Here is a 19,921-nt window from a genome sequence, read left to right on the forward strand (position 1 = left end):
TTACATCACTCATGACATGGTCAGTGACATCACTCATGACATCACTGATGACATCTCAAATGACATCCTAGAGGACATCACTGATGACATCATCCTTGTGGCACACCTCCTCTTACTGTAATATACACACAATCAAAAATAGAAACTAACATTTTCAAAAAAATGGAGAGACCAATTCCAGTTAGAACAACCTATTGAGTAATCCCAAAATCTACATACACATCCATTCATTCACCAACAGTTCTATATAGTCACTCATACATGTACTGACTCATCATATGTACTAAAACACCTATATATCCTGTTATACACCGACACTCATCTATAGAGTTACTCACACACATACTCACACATGCAAATACACTATCAAATATCCATTTACTTGCATATACAGCTATACACCCACCACTACACTAACTTCTACAGAATCGTAGACATACTTACTCTCTTAAACAATCACTTATAGAAACACATACTTATCGTTAGACCTGAGGATACCAGTCTACATAGGGTAGCTTGGCACAAAGTAGGAAGATCTATCCCAAAGGCACATGTGTTAAGTTTGCGTCGCACCCTTCAGTAACACAGCGTTCATCCACCAGAAAAGAAAGACACTACACCAGTCTTAGAAAAATATGGGCTGTTTTATAAAATTCACTTTGCTGTTTTTTCTTTTTGTTACTTTTTTTCTTTTTTGCAGAGTTTTATATAGCGCGAACTAGAACCGAACCGAATCAGTTATCAGAGCGCTTTACATAGCACCAGTTATGTTACATGAGGACACACTTTTCATTTTAGGCACGGGGAGATTAAGTGATTTGCCCAGAATCACATGGGGTTTTTGGCGTCGTTACCGAGACTCGAACCCAGATCCCCAGGTCCGAGGTCGAGCGCCTTAGCCGTTAGGCCAACTCCTCTCCCCTCTCTACTTAGCAGTATCAGCTCATAAAATTACTCTACATTTGATTGTTACCATCTACACTTTTACATTTAACATTTTCTTAGACAGTTCTCACACCAATGGAAGGAGTCTAGCAATGTTTCCCTATTTAGACAGTGCAGAGTATTCAACTAAAATTGGAGAACACAGCAATATCCAAACCCCCTCTATAATAAGGCAAGACTATACATTACCCTTAGGGTCTCAATGTTACTATTGGCATGTAGTTACAGGTTCCATCAACAGTTTCATTACTATCACATTATTTCCATTGTTCAAGCAGCTGTTTATATAAATAAAGACAGGCAGGTTATTTCTGTTATTCTGTCTATTCTACATAGAATGCTCTAAATTCATATAATTATGTCAGATTTCCACAGGCTGCTCTGTCTCTCACTGTTCTGCAAACAGGGGTGGACCCCACCTTCTTTAAGGGCACTCTGTTATCTCAGCCGACATGAATGGTAAAGCTAACTTTCACTGGTGTTCCTCTATTGACCAGAGGAAAAATGCCTCAACCCTAGCGCCACGCACTGGTGTCGCGCTGTTCCAGGCGCTGTTTATTCAAAGGGGAGATCTCCCAAGGTCTGCGGGCAACTTCCCAGTCCCTTCACGGGAAGCAACAGTTCATAACTCCCTCGTGGTTATTCCGGGGAAGTAGTCACAACTCTCTCCCCTCTGGGACAACCTTAAGGCCAGTCACAAAGCCCTCTTAGCCCCTGGGGCCCCGCACTTCCCACCACGTCCTTACCGGATGGTACCACAATTCAGTTCCGGCCTGCTCACCACCTCCGATCTTGGTTCAGCTGTCGTGGGGGTGATTCCGGCCCCAGCGCGACAGCCTTGAGGCAGCTGACTGGGCCGGATTTGTGCGGCGGCTCCTTCGGCGCTCCACTCTATCAGCGTCGGTGGGGGCGGCTCCAACACGCAAGCGCAGGGGATTAGTGGCTCTTCTTCCGAACCTGCTCGAACGCGGCAGGTCTCGGGTTGCCACTCCGCCCCCTCACAAGGATCAGCTTCCGCCTCCCGGGCGTGCGCAGTACCGCGGCTGCCCGATTCTCTCTCAGCCACACTACCCTCCCTCTCAGGGATCAACGTCTGCCTCACGGGGCTTGCGCAGTACCGCGACTGCCCAGGTCTGGGGAATTCACACTCCGCTTCTCCTCAGTGCCGTCACGCTTCCTGGGTTCACTGCCACCAATTTCCTCCACCAAGTCTGCACTGCGAGAAAGCACTCACGCGTTGGTGCCACGGACCCCAGGTGAGAGGGAGACAACGAGGGAGACGGGGAATAAAACGAAAGGAGAAGGGGGGGTGGTATCAAATCGGCTTTTCTGTCCACCCTCCTTCCGTGGCAGTTCCCTCACAGAAACTAGTAAAAGTTCAACCACTGGACACAGGAGCAGAACTACTACACAGATCGGTCTCCTAAGATCGATTTCTCTGGAACTGGGTGGATCTTTTGCCCAGGGTCAACAGGAACTCAACTTGGCAGGGTCAGGTCTGCAGTAAGGGGGAAGGGTGGTGAAAGCAGTAAGGAGGCAATCCCTTGGAAGGAAGTCAACCCTCTGAATATCCTACCCCCCCACCTAGCACCACAGCCTGTACTCCAGCTGACTCTCTCTCTCTGAATGACAAAATGGCCGCCTTACAGTTGGCCTTTTATACCCCTAGCCCCTAGTGTCTAGAACAGGCCAGAAGGTTCTATGTTCCCCATATGTATCTATGGCCCAGTCCCTGAGGTAATCAGTTATGGCAGTTACTGACCACCATTTTGTGTGGCTAAACTTGCCCTAGAAAAGAAGGGATTTCAAGGCTTATGAGGAACTATAGGGTCAAGGAGTACCTAACCCCTAGGACAACACCTAAAAATTTCAGTGGACATCAAAAATGAAAGGAATTGAGGGGCAAAAAGGGGACAAAAATTAAATAAATAATAGGAGGGACCACCCAATGGCCTGTCAGGTCTCACACGCGTCCCCCCCAGCTGAAAGTAGGGAGAGCTACCTAACCCCTTGGAGTCCTCATCACTAAGGCAGAAATACCTAGAGAGACCGTCTGCATTGGCGTGGTCCACTCCAGGCCGATGTTCCACCCGGAAGTCCATTCCCTGTAGGGAGATGGACCACCTCAACAGCTTGGGATACTCCCCCTTCATTTGCATCAGCCAACGAAGGGGTCGGTGGTCGGTCTGAACCAGGAAGTGCGAGCCAAACAGGTATGGCCGCAACTTCTTCAGAGCCCATACCACCGCAAAGGCTTTGCGCTCAATTGCACTCCACTTCTGTTCCCGGGGAAGCAGTCTCCTAGACAGGAAGACAACAGGGAAGCAGTCTCCTAGACAGGAAGACAACAGACTGATCCAGACCCTCTTCTTTGAGTTGCGATAACACTGCTCCAATGCCATGCTCTGATGCATCTGTCTGGACAATGAACTCCTTGGAGAAATCTGGGGCTCTCAGGATCGGTGCTGCACACATTGACTGTTTCAACTTTACAAAAGCTTGCTGACAAGCCTCTGTCCAGACTACCCGTCGAGGTTGCTTCTTGGATGTGAGCTCAGTGAGGGGCGCCACAATAGTGCCATACCCCTTCACAAAGCGACGGTAGTAACCTGTGAGTCCCAGAAAAGCTCAGACCTCAATTTGGGTCTTGGGGGGCTCCCAGGCCATGATTGCCTCAATCTTTGCCTGGAGGGGCTGCACTGCTCCCCTGCCCACCAAGTGGCCTAGGTCCACAACCGACCCCTGCCCGATCTGACATTTACTGGCCTTGATTGTCAAGCCAGCCTGTTTCAGGCCCTGGAGAACAGCTTGTAAGTGACACAAATGATCCTCCCAACTGCTACTGAAGACAGCAATGTCATCCAGATAAGCAGCGGAGAAAGCCTCCATTCCAGAGAGGACCTGGTTCACCAGCCGCTGAAAAGTGGCAGGGGCATTCTTGAGCCCAAAGGGCATCACACAGAACTGGTAGTGGCCCTCAGGTGTGGAGAAGGCTGACCTTTCCTTTGCTCCATCTGTAAGAGAGATCTGCCAGTACCCTGAAGTAAGGTCAAAGGTACTCAAGTATTGGGCAGCTCTCAGCCGGTCAATAAGTTCATCCGCCATAGGGATCGGATGTGCATCAGTCTTGGTCACTGAGTTCAGTCCCCGGTAATCCACACAGAACCTTAGTTCTGGAGTGGTGCCCGGTGGGGCAGCTTTTGGTACCAGAACCACCGGACTGGACCAGGGACTACTAGAAGGTTCAATTACTCCTAGCTCCAGCATCTTTGTAACTTCACTGTGGATGCTGGCCTTCACCTTGTCTGACAGCCGGTAGGTCTTAGACTTCACTGGTGGGCTGTCTCCTGTGTCCACATCATGGGTACACAGGTGGGTCCTTCCTGGGACAAGGGAGAACAACGAGGAGTACTGCTCCAAGACCTGGCGGCAGTCCTCTCGCTGCTCAGGAGTTAGGGATGGGGAGAGATTCACTCCCTCCACTGACCCATCCTTTTCCTGAGATGAAAAGAGATCAGGGAGAGGCTCGCTTTCCGCTTCCTCGGCTCCATCAGTCACCATCATCAAGATGACCTCGGGCCTCTCATGGTGGGGTTTGAGGCGATTGACATGCAGCATCCGTAGGGGCTGTCGAGGGGTCTTAAGATCCACCAGGTAGGTGGCCTTTCCCTTCTTCTCCATCACCTCAAAGGGGCCTGTCCAGCGATCCTGGAGGGCACTTAGCTCTCCAGGTTCCATCAACCACACTTTCTGGCCAGGCTCCAACTCCACGGGGTGAGCATTGTGGTCATACCACTCTTTCATCACTGCTTGGCTGGCTTCCAAGTTGTCTGAAGCTTGCTTCCACAACTTAGCCATTTGGCTCCGGAAAGCCAGCATGTAGCTCACCACATCCTGGGGAAGCTTCCTGAGAGACTTTTCCCATTCGTCCTTCACCAGGCTGAGAGGTCCACGCACAGGGTGCCCATACAGAAGCTCGAAGGGGCTGAAGCCCACTCCCTTCTGTGGCACTTCCCTGTAGGAAAACAATAAACAGGGTAAGAGGACGTTCCATTTCCTCCGCAGGCTCTCAGGCAGACTTCTTATCATGCCTTTCAAGGTCTTGTTGAACCTTTCCACCAGACCATTGGTCTGTGGGTGATAAGGAGTGGTAAACCGGTAGGTAACTCCACACTCCTTCCACTTAGCCCGCATGTATGCTGACATGAAGTTGGTCCCCGTGTCGGACACAACTTCCTTGGGGAAACCCACTCGGATAGAGATCCCCATCAGGGCCCTAGTCACTATAGGTGCAGTAATGGTCCTCAGAGGAATTGCCTCTGGGTACCGTGTGGCATGATCCACCAAAACCAGGATAAACCTGTGACCAGCTGTAGTTGGTGCATCCAATGGCCCCACAATGTCGATGCCCACCCTTTCAAAGGGGGTGCTAACGACAGGAAGTGGTTCCAGGGGAGCTTTCAGCCTCACCCCTGTTTTCCCACTGGCTTGGCAGGATACACATGTCCGACAGTATGTGTCGGATGCCACTTTCATCTGAGGCCAGTAGAAGTGGGGGACAAGCCGGGCAAAGGTCTTGTCCTGTCTTAAGTGTCCTGCCAAGGGTATCTCATGAGCCAATTCTAAAAGAAAGGCTCGGTAACGTTGAGGGACAACCAAGGCCCGTGATGAACCATGCACGGATGCCTTAGGTTCACTGTAGAGGAGTCCATCCTCCCAGTAAATATGGTAACTCCCAGTAACGTTCCCTGCTTCCTGGGCTTCGGCCTGTCGCCTCAGTCCCTCAAGGGTAGGGCACTCCTTCTGGCCCTTACAAAACTCCTCCCTGGTAGGACCTCCTTCCACATGCCACTCAGCAGGGATAGGTAAGTTCTCCAGGGAGACAACTTCCCCCTCCACGGACTCCTGGTCCACCACCGCAGGTGGCCTATCTGTCTCATGCGGTGTGGAAGCCAAGGTAGGCTTCTCCTGTCCTTGGTTCTTTCCCTTTTTGGCAGCTGGCTGGGCCTTTGTTCCAGGCTCCAGTCCAAGCGAACTCCCCCTCCGGGTAGTCGCAGACCTTGTGCTAGCACAGGCCCAGTCAGGTGTACCCAGCATCTCAGAATGAGTCCGGTATTCCACCTCCTTCCAAGCATTGTGCTCCATGTCATTCCCCAACAGACAATCGACTGGCACGGCAGGGCTTACGGCAACTCGAAGTGAACCTGCAACCCCTTCCCACTCAAATGGAACCTCGGCCACAGGGTAGTGGCCCAATCTGCCGTCAGCCATCGCGGCGGGGTGGAGTACATGTGGAATCACCTGCTCTGGAGACACCAGTTGACTCCTTACCATAGTCATACTGGCTCCTGTGTCTCTCAGAGCCTCCCCTCTTTGGCCATTGATGGTGATACACTGCCCATACTTTACAGTATTTGAGGGCACCTGGATCTTAGGAACATCTCCCGATCTCCCAGGGACACTAAGGTGACACCTGCCCACTCACCCCCCTTATCTAAGGGCAACTCCTCCCCGAGCACTACACTAGCTACTCCCGGGGCTTTTCCTCCAGTGGGAAGGGGTGGTCTCTTTGGGCACTTGACATCTCCCTTATAGTGTCCAACGCCACCACACTCAAAGCAGTGGACAACCCTTGGCTGCTGACTTTGGCCAGGATAAGGGTTTCTGGGCGGGTTAGCCTTAGGGGTGAATCCTGTTCCCTTTCCCTGGAAACTGTTTTGGGTGCCTTTTGAGAACTTCCTCTTTTTATCTCCCCCCTCTTTCTTCTGGGGGGCGCCCTGTCCGGTCCTTTGGGAATCCCCTCCAGTCCCCTTTGAGGACACCAGGGTACTTGCCCAGATGTCCGCCTCCTCAGCAAGTTTCCGGGGGTTGGTCAGCTTGCTGTCCACCATGTGTTGACGCAGCTCGGGAAAACATTTCTCGAGTAGGTGCTCCTTGAGAATAAGGTCGTACAACCCCTCATAGTCCCCCACTTCGCTGCCTTGCACCCAACCCTCTAATGCCTACTTTGTGTAGTCCAAGAAATCCACCCAATTCTGTGTGCCTAGTTTGTGACTACCCCTAAACTTCTGACGGTATTTTTCTGGAGTCAGTCCAAACTTTCTTATTAGCGCCACTTTCATGGTGGGGTAGTGGGTCTGCTCTTCCTGCTCTAGGGCCAAGAGTGTATCCCTCCCTGCAGGAGGCATGTACTTATACAAGCCACCCCCCCGTGTTTCTCCAGTATCCCATGGGCTCTTAAGGAGACCTCATAGGCAGCCAGCCACTTGGCGATGTCATCCCCTGTGCTGTAGCTGGCGACTACGTCCTTTGGTAGATAAGGTCTGGGTTCCCTGGTCACATCCTTTGGTTCGCTGCCACCATTTGGAGAATTGGAAGTCCCTACTTGCAGGGCCTTAAAGTCTAATTCTCTGACTCAACTAATGAGCTAGCCTACTCTCTTCTCTTGCCTTCTCCAATTTTGCCAACTCCCATCTTAACTGTCTCTCCTCCCTCCTATCCGCTAGTTCGGCTTCAGTCAAGCTTCTCGCGGAGACACTGCTGCCCTCTCTTGAGAGTGTTCTGGGACCTGTCAGTAAGTTCTCCCTCTCAGATTGGTACAGCACATCTACCCCGATGACAGTGTCCCTGTCTGCCTCCTCCTCCTCCTTCCCATCTGGGTGAGCTGCCACCCACGCCCTCAAGCTGGTTTGGAGTTCCCCCTTCTTAGCACCACGCTTGAGGAACACTCCCATATTTTGACAAAATTCTCGGAGTTGAGCCACAGTATAGGTTTCTAACTCCTCCAGAGCGAATTCCATTTTTGCCAAAGAGAGTTAGGGACAACCACCTGGAAGGAAATAATTTAGAGGATATTTAGAAGCTACCTCCACCCACCACCAGGAGTAAATTTGGAAAAACAAAAAAATAATAATTAGGGAGTCCGCTAGGAGAAAACTCCAGGTGTAGGCCTGTGGAGTACACTATGTTACTATAGAGTGGACGCAAGCACAGTTCTCATCCCACCGCTGGACACCAATTATGTTAGACCTGGGGATACCAGTCTACATAGGGTAGCTTGGCACAAAGTAGGAAGATCTATCCCAAAGGCACATGTGTTAAGTTTGCGTCGCACCCTTCAGTAACACAGCGTTCATCCACCAGAAAAGACACTACACCAGTCTTAGAAAAATATGGGCTGTTTTATAAAATTCACTTTGCTGTTTTTTCTTTTTGTTACTTAACAGTATCAGCTCATAAAATTACTCTACATTTGATTGTTACCATCTACACTTTTACATTTAACATTTTCTTACACAGTTCTCACACCAATGGAAGGAGTCTAGCAATGTTTTCCCGTATTTAGACAGTGCAGAGTATTCAACTAAAATTGGAGAACACAGCAATATCCAAACCCCCTCTATAATAAGGCAAGACTATACATTACCCTTAGGGTCTCAATGTTACTATTGGCATGTAGTTACAGGTTCCATCAACAGTTACATTACTATCACATTATTTCCATTGTTCAAGCAGCTGTTTATATAAATAAAGACAGGCAGGTTATTTCTGTTATTCTGTCTACGCTACATAGAATGCTCTAAATTCATATAATTATGTCAGATTTCCACAGGCTGCTCTGTCTCTCACTGTTCTGCAAACAGGGGTGGCCCCCACCTTCTTTAAGGGCACTCTGTTATCTCAGCCGACATGAATGGTAAAGCTAACTTTCACTGTTGTTCCTCTATTGACCAGAGGAAAAATGCCTCAACCCTAGTGCCACGCACTGGTGTCGCGCTGTTCCAGGCGCTGTTTATTCAAAGGGGAGATCTCCCAAGGTCTGCGGGCAACTTCCCAGTCCCCTCACGGGAAGCAACAGTTCATAACTCCCTCGCGGTTATTCCGGGGAAATAGTCACAACTCTCTCCCCTCTGGGACAACCTAAGGCCAGTCACAAAGCCCTCTTAGCCCCTGAGGCCCCGCACTTCCCACCACGTCCTTACCGGATGGTACCACAATTCAGTTCCGGCCTGCTCACCACTCCGATCTTGGTTCAGCTGTCGTGGGGGTGATTCCGGCCCCAGCACGGCAGCCTTGAGACAGCTGACTGGGCCGGATTTGTGCGGCGGTCCCTTCGGCGCTCCACTCTATCAGCGTCGGTAGGGGCAGCTCCAAAACGCAAGCGCAGGGGATTAGTGGCTCTTCTTCCGACCCTGCTCGAACGCGGCAGGTCTCGGGTTGCCACTCCACCCCCTCACAAGGATCAGCTTCCGCCTCCCGGGCGTGCGCAGTACCGCGGCTGCCCGATTCTCTCTCAGCCACACTACCCTCCCTCTCAGGGATCAACGTCTGCCTCACGGGGCTTGCGCAGTACCGCGACTGCCCAGGTCTGGGGAATTCACGCTCCACTTCTCCTCAGTGCCGTCACGCTTCCTGGGTTCACTGCCACCAATTTCCTCCACCAAGTCTGCACTGCGAGAAAGCACTCCCGCGTTGGCGCCACGGACCCCAGGTGAGAGGGAGACAACGAGGGAGACGGGGAATAAAACGAAAGGAGAAGGGGGGGTGGTATCAAATCGGCTTTTCTGTCCACTCTCCTTCCGTGGCAGTTCCCTCACAGAAACTAGTAAAAGTTCAACCTCTGGACACAGGAGCAGAACTACTACACAGATCGGTCTCCTAAGATCGATTTCTCTGGAACTGGGTGGATCTTTTGCCCAGGGTCAACAGGAACTCAACTTGGCAGGGTCAGGTCTGCAGTAAGGGGGAAGGGTGGTGAAAGCAGTAAGGGGGCAATCCCTTGGAAGAAAGTCAACCCTCTGAATATCCTACCCCCCACCTAGCGCCACAGCCTGTACTCCAGCTGACTCTGAATGACAAAATGTCCGCCTTATAGTTGGCCTTTTATACCCCTAGTGTCTAGAACAGGCCAGAAGGTTCTATATTCCCCATATGTGTCTATGGCCCAGTCCCTGAGGTAATCAGTTATGGCAGTTACTGACCATCATTTTGTGTGGCTAAACTTGCCCTAGAAAAGAAGGGATTTCAAGGCTTATGAGGAACTATAGGGTCAAGGAGTACCTAACCCCTAGGACAACTCCTAAAAATTTCAGTGGACATCAAAAATGAAAGGAATTGAGGGGCAAAAAGGGGACAGAAATTAAATAAATAATAGGAGGGACCACCCAGTGGCCTGTCAGGTCTCACACTTATTTATACAGGAAGCCTTAGAATCTGTCGCTCTCAGATATACTCACTTATATACATCAATACTCACATATACTAGTTTAAAACATATGTAGTTACTCATAAAGATACTATTGAGACAGTCATTCACTCACTAACACACCCATACACACAATCATCCACCCATACAGTCCTGCACACATGCTGTCTTCAAAACAGATACAAACAGTGAGTCAGTCATTCATGCATCTGTGCGCTAAGTAATACTCCCCACCGAACCGTACAAACACTCATTTTGGTACTCAAAAAAAACAACTAATAACCCATATACACACTCATGTAGCTACTCACCAACCCATGCAGCCACTTATATATAAAGTGAGACACTGATACAGATATTTAAATATTTAAAGATTACTCGCTAGTACACCTATTCACTAAGATATACTTAATAAGTCAGTTATACAATCAATTTTACAAAAAAAACATCCATTTAGACACTTATTTACCCATTTATTCTTCCATCGACCTTTAGATATACATATATATAAAAAAAATATTTTTCAGAAAGACACACATTCACTGGATGATTTCATCAGTGATGTCATCAGGGATGTCATTTGAGATGTCATCAGTGATGTCATGAGTGATGTCACTGACCATGTCATGAGTGATGTAATATGTGACGTCATCAGCAGTGCATTGCTAGCGCGCAAGTTATAGTTAGCCGAGCTAACTATAACGGAGGTATTTCAAAGGTTTTGTATGAGAAAAATGTTCAGCTAACTATAACGTGTGAAACCTATGGTTTTTTCAATGAATTTGCAAGGTTTTTTAAATGCTAATTCCTAACTATAACGTGAGTGAAACCTATGTTTTTTTCAGTGAATATATATATATATATATATGACCTAGTGCTGGTCACCACTAGGTAGTTATAGTTAGGTCTGCTTTTCCATAGAAACAGCGCTTTTTGGTTTGGTAATTGCTTTAACCCTGTTTGACGAATCTTAAAAAAACTTTCCCCCCAAAAAGTTTATCCACCTCAGCTCCTTCCTGGAAGGAGGCCGCGGGTTGGAACTGCTCCGAACCCGTCATGCGGCTTGAAGGATTGCGGCTCAAAGAGACTCTCACCTTGCTCCCGGGCCCACTAAGGGTAACAATAAAAGTTTAAAAGGATGGCAAACGAGGAACCTACTAAGGTGACAAATATATTCTGGCACAAAAGGAACTAACTTTCCTACAATGCACCGTAAAGTTAAAAGAACCCACGAATGGCGGTGACATTAAAAGAATTGAAATAGAAAAGGCCAGAACTCTCCCCGTGTTCATTTTTACTGATTGACCTCTGATGAAAAGCAGGAGCCTAGAAACGCGTCAGGTCTGCAAGAACAAACCGATGAGCAACAGAGCGAGTCTGTGCCTAGGGTGCCTAGGATAAACCGCAAGGAGCAGTCCTTCAAGGGTGCGCTTTTCAAAGTTTGGGCACTTGTTTGAAAAAAAATATATATATGACCGTTATTTGATGCACTTTAATTTTGCACATGGTGTGTAAATAAAAATTCTTGAAACTAACCTGCTGCAGTGCTGTGACTTCATCCATGAGGTATTGTGGTGAGAAGAGACGAAGCAATATATATATATATATATATTTATATATATATATATATATACTTATCTCATGCCCTCACCATGCACGACTTATGACCTCACATACTACATTTTTCATGGGATGTTGAATGCTATCACAAATATCATCACTGATGAATTCTGAAATTACATCATTGATAGCAATACTGTGCATGGCAGGGGTGCAGGTTATAGTTTCTTCAGTTAACTAGAACTGATGAATTTCTGTGGTTTTTCTAACTTAAAACATCATTTGTTAACTGACATTTTCACCTAACTATAATTTTATTATGTCTATTTATGTGTAAAACCTAATAGCACCCAGATTGTGATTTACGTCATTACTGTGTTTTTCTTTGATGTGATAACTGAATACTGAAGAAACGCCCACGAGTATAACATGTGTTTATATTTTAATCAGACATACTGAACAACAAAACTATTTCTTTCTAGGTATGAGTGTGCTAGACATGCAAAAATGTACTTCATCTTCATCAGGGTTTTTGTTTTGGAAGAAAACATCTAGAGAGTGCACAAAGCTAAATGAAGTATTGAAGTGGTCAGAAGGTAGGTGACACATTTTTTATACAAAATGTAACTAAAATAGTCGAACCAGTATTAAAATGTTATATAGAGATGCACACTATACGTGAAAAAAACAAGGTTTCAGTTTTGCTATGTATGACGTTTTCAGTGTAATTATGAGTGACATTTGAATAACTATAAGTAACATTTGCTCACGGAATGTAATGGTGCTAACTTCTTTCACCAACCACAGATGACTCAGGGTAACCTCACCAACAGGCAGAAAGAACTTGTTGACATATAAAAAGCAGGCAAAATAATACTTGCAAAAACAATAAATGTATGCCCAAGAGGGCCAATCACTCTTTTTTGGTCCTTCTACATGAGAGCCCCGCTCTCTGGGCAGCATGCCCCACTCAGCGTGACCTGTGGCGTCCAACATGAAAGTGCAGCCCCAACCGCAAAGGAACGCCAGACTCCATCATAGCATCTTTAGGTGCTCTGATGTTGGCAACACCACAGTCAGATCAATTCAGAGCAATCTGGCCTCAGCTTCCATGAGTGAAGCTCCGCTCGCTTTACAAACTTACCGCCATCACCACCTGGTTGTTTGAACTTCATCACGTCTTTGTTCCAAATCATAAAACTTCTCACTGCAGAAAAAAGACACCAAGAGATTGGGGCATCTAAAACACATTGTGTGATATGTATATAAGAAAGAAGATGGAACATCTCATTAGCTTGTTGTTATTCAATAGAGATTTCTATTGTACAAAATCAATACATCCTTTATCCTGTAATGCTAATTTCACAAAACTGTTTATATTTTGTTAAAATATTTCCCCTGCTTTTCCCTAATCTGTGTGTAAATGTAAAAATTCAGAGCATGCGAGAAGAGAGGCTAACATGGTTGTGTCTATGACACCTAAATGACTTAATCGGTCACTATCTGAGGGTGCGCGCACAGATATCAGTATGCTGACGGGTGAGCGAATAGGGTGGTGGGTTCAAGTGGGAGTGTTTTAGGCAAGGGCGCTGATACAAAGAATACGTAGACATGCTTAACAAACTGACTACTTACCTTTGCTTGCTGCTGCTGTAGTAAATGATTTGGCCAACCACAACAATGTGCATGAAATTGGCTACATATTCCTAAAAAGAGCAAAAGAGTGCACAACAGCCTTCTTCAAGTCTCTCTTTTGCTATATGTGGGTGAAACCGTTGACAGACATCTTGCACCATCAGCCGGCCCAGCCCACAATTGGAAACATGGCAGCGACTTGATGCCCTTCCGTTTACAGCCGTGATGTCAAAACAAGCCTGCTGACGTGACACGCACGGAAGCGTAGTCACCATCAGAGAGACAGTTATATTCAATGGCAAGTAAATGTATTTTGTACCTTGGGTTCTCCACAACAAGGATGAGAGGGAGCAGGCTATTCAGCCAATATGAAATAAAAGTACAACCCAAATCCGGCAATGTGACGTGCTGCCTGACCCTCTCATGGCAGCCAGTAATGACGTGGTGCTGGGGAATGTTAAAAGTGACGCACCGGCGGCGCAAGGTCTTCATAAATCTGCCCCAAAGAGATTAGTGTTGCGCAATGCCATGTTGTAAGACACGGGTACCAGATGAGGTTTTTGAGGTTGAACAGCATTCCCATACTTTTTACAGGACGTGATGTTCCCAAGCCTGTGGGAGCAGTGAGCGCACGCCACACACTGCCAGACAGTCTAGTTTGCTTTAACCGTACTAGGCAGCGCGAATAGCTTAACAGCCCTGGCGCTATGCCTGTAATTTGCGACAATGCATTTGAGTGTGGTGATGTGGAACTCCACTGAAATGCATTAGACTAACACCTAATGCATGGTACTTGGCAGGACTGCTTACTGTCAACCTTTGTGAAAAATATTTTAGTTTTGTAACATTTTTGTGTATTATATACTTTTTCATGAGACCACATATTTCCAAAGAGTGAGACGAGCTCCTTAAGTGTCTATGATTAGAGCCGATGGGCAAAAGCCAAGGGTGTTCATGTGAACAAATTGGTGTCAAGCTCCTTATACTTGATGAATGAAAGAAAAAGTCTGCTTGTTCCATAGTTTAGAGTTTAGAAATTATAGCAGTCTTTATGGCTACATTGACTTAAAGGTATTAGAGTTACCGGTTCTGTTTAAACAGACACATATGGACCTATTCATTAATAGGTTATACAGTGCAGCAAGTCAGCTTGCTGTGCAACAGGGAAAGGGCAGGAATGCACCAAATTAATTACAATACGGAGCACTCCTGTTCTTACCTGGTGCACAGTGGGCTGCCTAGCACCAACTCAGGCACCCTTGCACCTTGGTGCAAGGGTGCCTGCATTGCATGCAGAATAGTTGAATGCTTGTTATGCCTACCAAGGGAAATCTTATGTTTTTGGTGCATTCCCAGGTCAACCAGTGACAGTAAATCTAGGAATGCATCATAATCCATGGGAGTTGTGTGGGAACACCCAAACAAAGCCCATGGAATGCCTTCCCAGGGAAGAGTAATGCAACATAGAGATCTGTCCTGCATTGCATTACTCCTGATTTATCAAGACATGTTGGACCACACAAAGTCGCCTTACGTGGCTTGATAAATTGCATTTTAGAGTTTGTGTTGTACATGCAGCACATTTCATGGTGCAAACTTCCTACAATGTAATGTTAGGTAGATACATATTGTTCTGAGATACCACTTAGCTAGCATCAAACCAATAAGAGAGCATAGAATGGGTACAGTAAAGCACCCATTAGTACTTCAAACCCATGCAAAAAAAAATGTAGAATGCATTCCACGTAAAGCAGAGACTCTCAGCTTCATGGTGTGGAACCTCAAATATCTACCTTTGTGTCTGGTACCATATTCACTTAACATTGACCTACACCACCAATTTCCATGTGCCTGGAGAAAAAGCTTGAAATAGACAGGCCTAAGTTAAAATATGTTTTTTAAATGTTTGAACTGGTAGGCTCAAGTTCCTTCATTGAACTTGACAATCATAGGAGTCAAATACAAAAAAAAAATTGATGACTTGGGGATACCCCAAGTGTGCACCCATTCTGATTGAAGGTAGCAATTGCCACAACCGAGGCTATATGGTCACTAATCGTGGTAGCAGCATATGTAGAGGGTATACACTTTCTCCCCTGTACTAGTCTGGAGAGATTGTGTCCAGCTCTTCCTGGTTAAATGGCTTTTCAGTTCTATATACCGGATCCCTTTCTCTCAGCATTCAAGGATGGAGACAGTGTATCATGTGTATAGTTTAAAGATGAATGATAGTTTATTTGGACCCATGTGTATGCTGCACAAGATTGTGCTTTCCTTTGAGACAGCTGATTTGTCTAAATTGGACATGCTCTGTGAATGCATGGGTTTGGAGTTTTCAGTTACTGTTTTGAGTGTTTTTTAGGATTTTTAATCAGAGCCAGTGCCAGTGGCAGTCTATAGATCAGAAAGAACGCATCAGCACCGAACAATTGTTTAGGCTTTATTTGGACCCTCTGTGTGTGCTGCAGAAAGGTGTGGTTTCCTTTGTGTTAAGCTGGTGATTTCAATCTCTGATTTCACCTTGCATATACATCCTTCCTGCTTCCTCCTCTCCAAATGTGTTTACCTGGTGGATGGAAAAGAGCACCTTGCAGATTTCACTCTTCATAGGCAACAGACATTTGGGGGTTTACAGTCTGTTTCTTAAATGAAGTTCCAATCAAGTGTGTCTGTGTGAAAGGTCCTTCCTTTGACATGGTTTGCCCCCACTTTTTGCCTGATGTGTGATGTAATTTCAAACTGTAAGTGCCTTGGATCCCTGTTAACCAGGGGGCAGATTACAAGCCCCCTGTGACACTGGTGCGTCACTTTTTGTGATGTACCGGTGGCACATTTTACTGCTCCATATTTACAAGGACAGGAAAAGCCACCCTGCGTGACTTTTGATGTCCTTGTAAAACAGGCCCCTTTACACGCAACACTTTGTATGAAAGGAGTGTTTGATGGGTGTTGCTGTGGGTGTTTCCACACAACACCTATGGAACCAGACACATTTCTAGATTTATGAGGAATCGTAAATCTGGAAATGCGTCAGAATGCTACACCTCCCCAGGGTAGTTGTAAAGTGGCCCAACGAGGCGAAATTTATTAATTTCTCCTCATTTTGTTCCTCTTTCTATGTATGCTGCATTCTGCAGCACTCATAGAAAGAGGAAATCACTTCTGATTGTTTTTGTTCAGGAAGGTTTCCCTTCCTGCTCATAAACAATCGTTGAAAAAAATCCTGTTTTTGAACTGCTATGTGTGCTAATGCAGCACACATAGAAGTTGAAAAAATGCATTTCAGATTGTTTTTGTGCAGGAAGGGAACCTTCCCTGAACAAAAACAATCTCCCCACGACGCAGGCATCTTTTCACCATGGTGCAAGGATGCCTGCACCAGTGTATGGCAGCTGTTTGTGCACCAGTGCAGGGGGCAACACAGAGATGCAACATATTGTTGTAAATATGTTGCATCCCTATGCTTTGAAAGTGACTCAGTGTGGCGCAGCCACATGGCTTGAGGCGTGCACTGAGTTACTTTCATTGTAAATCTGCCCCCAGGTTTCCATTGGCAGATCACCTTCCCCAAAACTGTACCACGATGGGCAGAACTGTAAGTCCCTAATAATTGGTACCCTTGGTACCTAGGGCATGGGTACTAAATAGGGTCCTCTAGGACTGCAGCACTGATTGTGCCACCCCAGGGACCCCTCACCAAGGCTATCCACTTTGGTATTGCAGGCTGCATTTCTTTGTCCGGAGAATCCAAAGAGTCGGGCACACAGCCCTGTGTGCCATGCCTTCCAATACACTGTATGGGATATAGATAAGTTACCGCTACTGCAGCCCTTTAGCCCTAAGACAGGGTGCACTATATTCTATGTGTGGGCATATCAGCATGAGCATATATGCCCCTACAATGTCCAGTCCATTCTGAGATGTTCTATGTACACAGGGAAGCCATAAAGAGTACATGGGTTGGCTACTTGTCAAAACGAGTTTCCTAGTTCCATGATGGCTTCGCTGATTTCGTAGGTGTTTCGAATCAAACATCTTTCCTAATAAATCCTCACTCATGCCAGTGGGGGATTTATTAATAGATTCCCACAGGAGACCATTTTAGAGGGCCCCCAGAAAACCTACCAAGCACTGGTGTGGTGCTTGACTTCTTGTTTTTGCCAGCCTGCTACTACCAGACATATTTTCTGATCTCATGGGGTGAGAGCCAGCGCTCTCAGAGGACAGAGACAAAGCCTGCTCTAGGCGCCGGGACTTTACACCTCCTCCAGGACAGGATGGGCTTCCTGTTTGGGAAGCTTCGAAGGCAAGGCTGCCTTGGATATCCAACCCAAGAACCTCCAGATAGTGGGGGAAGCCTAGCCCTCTTTCCTGCTCCACTTTTAGGCTGGAGGGACATTGAAAAACATAGTTAAATTAGGAAGAGGGTCCCCACTTTGCCTGTATCAACTTCAAGGTGGGGCAGATGAGGTGAACCCATCACCTGAAATCCTACTATCTTGAGATGGTGAGAAAACCTCCTATCAGGGGTAGGTTAGTGCCTTTTCCCATAGGAAGTAGTCACTAGCCGGTGTAGACACCCTAAAGGCAAGTAACGTATTGTCTACTACCTGTCTCCCTTGTACCTCCCCTAAATTCAGTATTTAGATGGCACCACGAGACCTGGACCTCTGATTCATCGGATATTTGATGACCAGGACAAAGAAGACCCACTGCTTGAGAACTGAAGTCCTGCTGCAGAAGAAAAAGTTGCCAAACCCTGTCTCCTGCTCCCAGTACTCGACAATCGCTGCTGCTTTGCCATCCTGAAACCTGAATAGACTCCAAGAACCCCGGAGCACCCCCAGCCTTCCAGAAATCACAGTGAAGCTTCCTTGGAGTGAAGGTACCACTCCCCTGCACACTGCAAGGCACCGATCCAGTGGAGCCGGGTTTGTCGACATCCTGCTCCCCGATGACCTTGATGCAGTCCCAAAGTGAGAAAACGTACAACAGCTCAAGAGGGTCATATCTGTCTCCCCACCAAGTTTGGAGACACCAGGACCTACTAGAGATGCAGCATACCAATACCCAGGGTACAGGACCCCACAGGCAAACACTGAGAAGAAGAGCCCACTCTAAACCCCAGAGCACCAGAAGCAAGCCCTATTGAGGGACATCAATATCCAAGAGACCCACTTCTTGAGTGGTCTAGCTTTCCCGAGATCCCCTCTCCAAGTCGCCTGCGCCTGACTGCAAGGACCTCAAGACGCATAACGCCCAGCTGACCTGTTCGCTCTACACCTATCCCCAGCACCAACCAACCAACCCTGCTCCCTAAGTCCTCAGGCCCCTGTGACTTCCTCCCTCTAAGGAGACCCACTGGACTTACCTATAAGTCTCTACTTGCAATACTTTTTCATATGGCCCACTTCATCTTTGCGCACCAGCTTCCAAGACCTCAGCAACACTGCTCCCAGCCGATCTGGGATGCGCCAAAGCTTCTCCTGATGAAACTTTGTCCAGGGCTCCACATCGTTCTACAACGTGAAAGTGACCTTCGTGAAAGTATTGCCTGAATTCCCATGCAATATTCAGCCTTTTCCCCATTCTTTCCTCTGGTGCTTAATTGCACACGGAAGTGATATATTTATCTAACTGTGAAAATTCTTAACTACAAAAGTATTTTTCCTAAAACTGTGTGCTTTAAAACGTGATGTTATTTTTGCAAATTGGCTCACATTTATTCTTGAGTGTGTGTCTCACTTAGTACAACAAATGCTTAACACTTTCCCGGTCCTAAAAAAACCAACCCTTGACCTGGAGGATCCAGCTAACTATCGTCCAATTTCCAGACTCCTTTTTCCCTAAAAAATAATTGAAAAAGTTATGAACACGCAACTAAATCAGTTCATCAAAGTGAACACCTGTCTTGATTTCCTCAATTTGGGTTCAGATCGGAACACAGTACTAAGACAGCCCTCATTAAGGCCACTGATTAACTTACGTTTATTCTGGATGAGGGTGGATTGGCCGCATTGATCTTGTTAGACCTATCACTAGCCTTTGACACGGTGGATCACTCCATTTTGATCCGATGTTTGGAAGCGACTAGCACCAATAATCTAGCCTTACAATTACTCATATCCTTCCTTTCTGACAGGGAAAATGCGATCAAATCAGATTCTTTCTCATCTAAATCTTTCTCCTTGCCATGCAGAGTTCCACAGGGCTCTTCGCTCAGCCCCACTCTTTTTAATATTTATGTAGGGGAACTGGCCCCCCTTATCCAATATTTTGGCTTCTCGTTCACCTCATATGCAGATGACACGCAAATCGTACTCTCCACCTCTAACAACTCCAAGGACACTAGCCATCAAATTCAGAATTGTATGAGGCATATCAACTCCTGGATGTGCAAACAGTGCCTCAAGCTTAATCCTGTTCAGAAATAATCCCAACTTCTGGTCAGCACCTTGCTGGCCTGCAGAAATGGGACCACTCCCTGCCCCTACCAATAAAGCCAAGAGTCTTGGGGTCATCAAGAATGCTAGCTTAAATCTGGGTAAGCAAATCAATGCAGTGGTTTTATCATCT

General features: G+C 46.8%; 1 protein-coding gene across 1 annotated transcript in view; it reads left to right on the forward strand.

The window, feature by feature from the left end:
- The window catches only part of C7 (complement C7), a 643,094-nt gene that overhangs the window by 162,345 nt on the left and 460,828 nt on the right, over positions 1-19,921 (forward strand). The window contains exon 9 of the mRNA XM_078675005.1: positions 12,193-12,306. Within this exon, the coding sequence (XP_078531131.1) occupies positions 12,193-12,306 (114 nt within the window). The remainder of the gene's footprint in view (positions 1-12,192; positions 12,307-19,921) is intronic.

Source organism: Lissotriton helveticus, chromosome 2_1, assembly GCF_964261635.1.
Source record: "Lissotriton helveticus chromosome 2_1, aLisHel1.1, whole genome shotgun sequence".
Taxonomy (NCBI): Eukaryota; Metazoa; Chordata; class Amphibia; order Caudata; family Salamandridae; genus Lissotriton; species Lissotriton helveticus.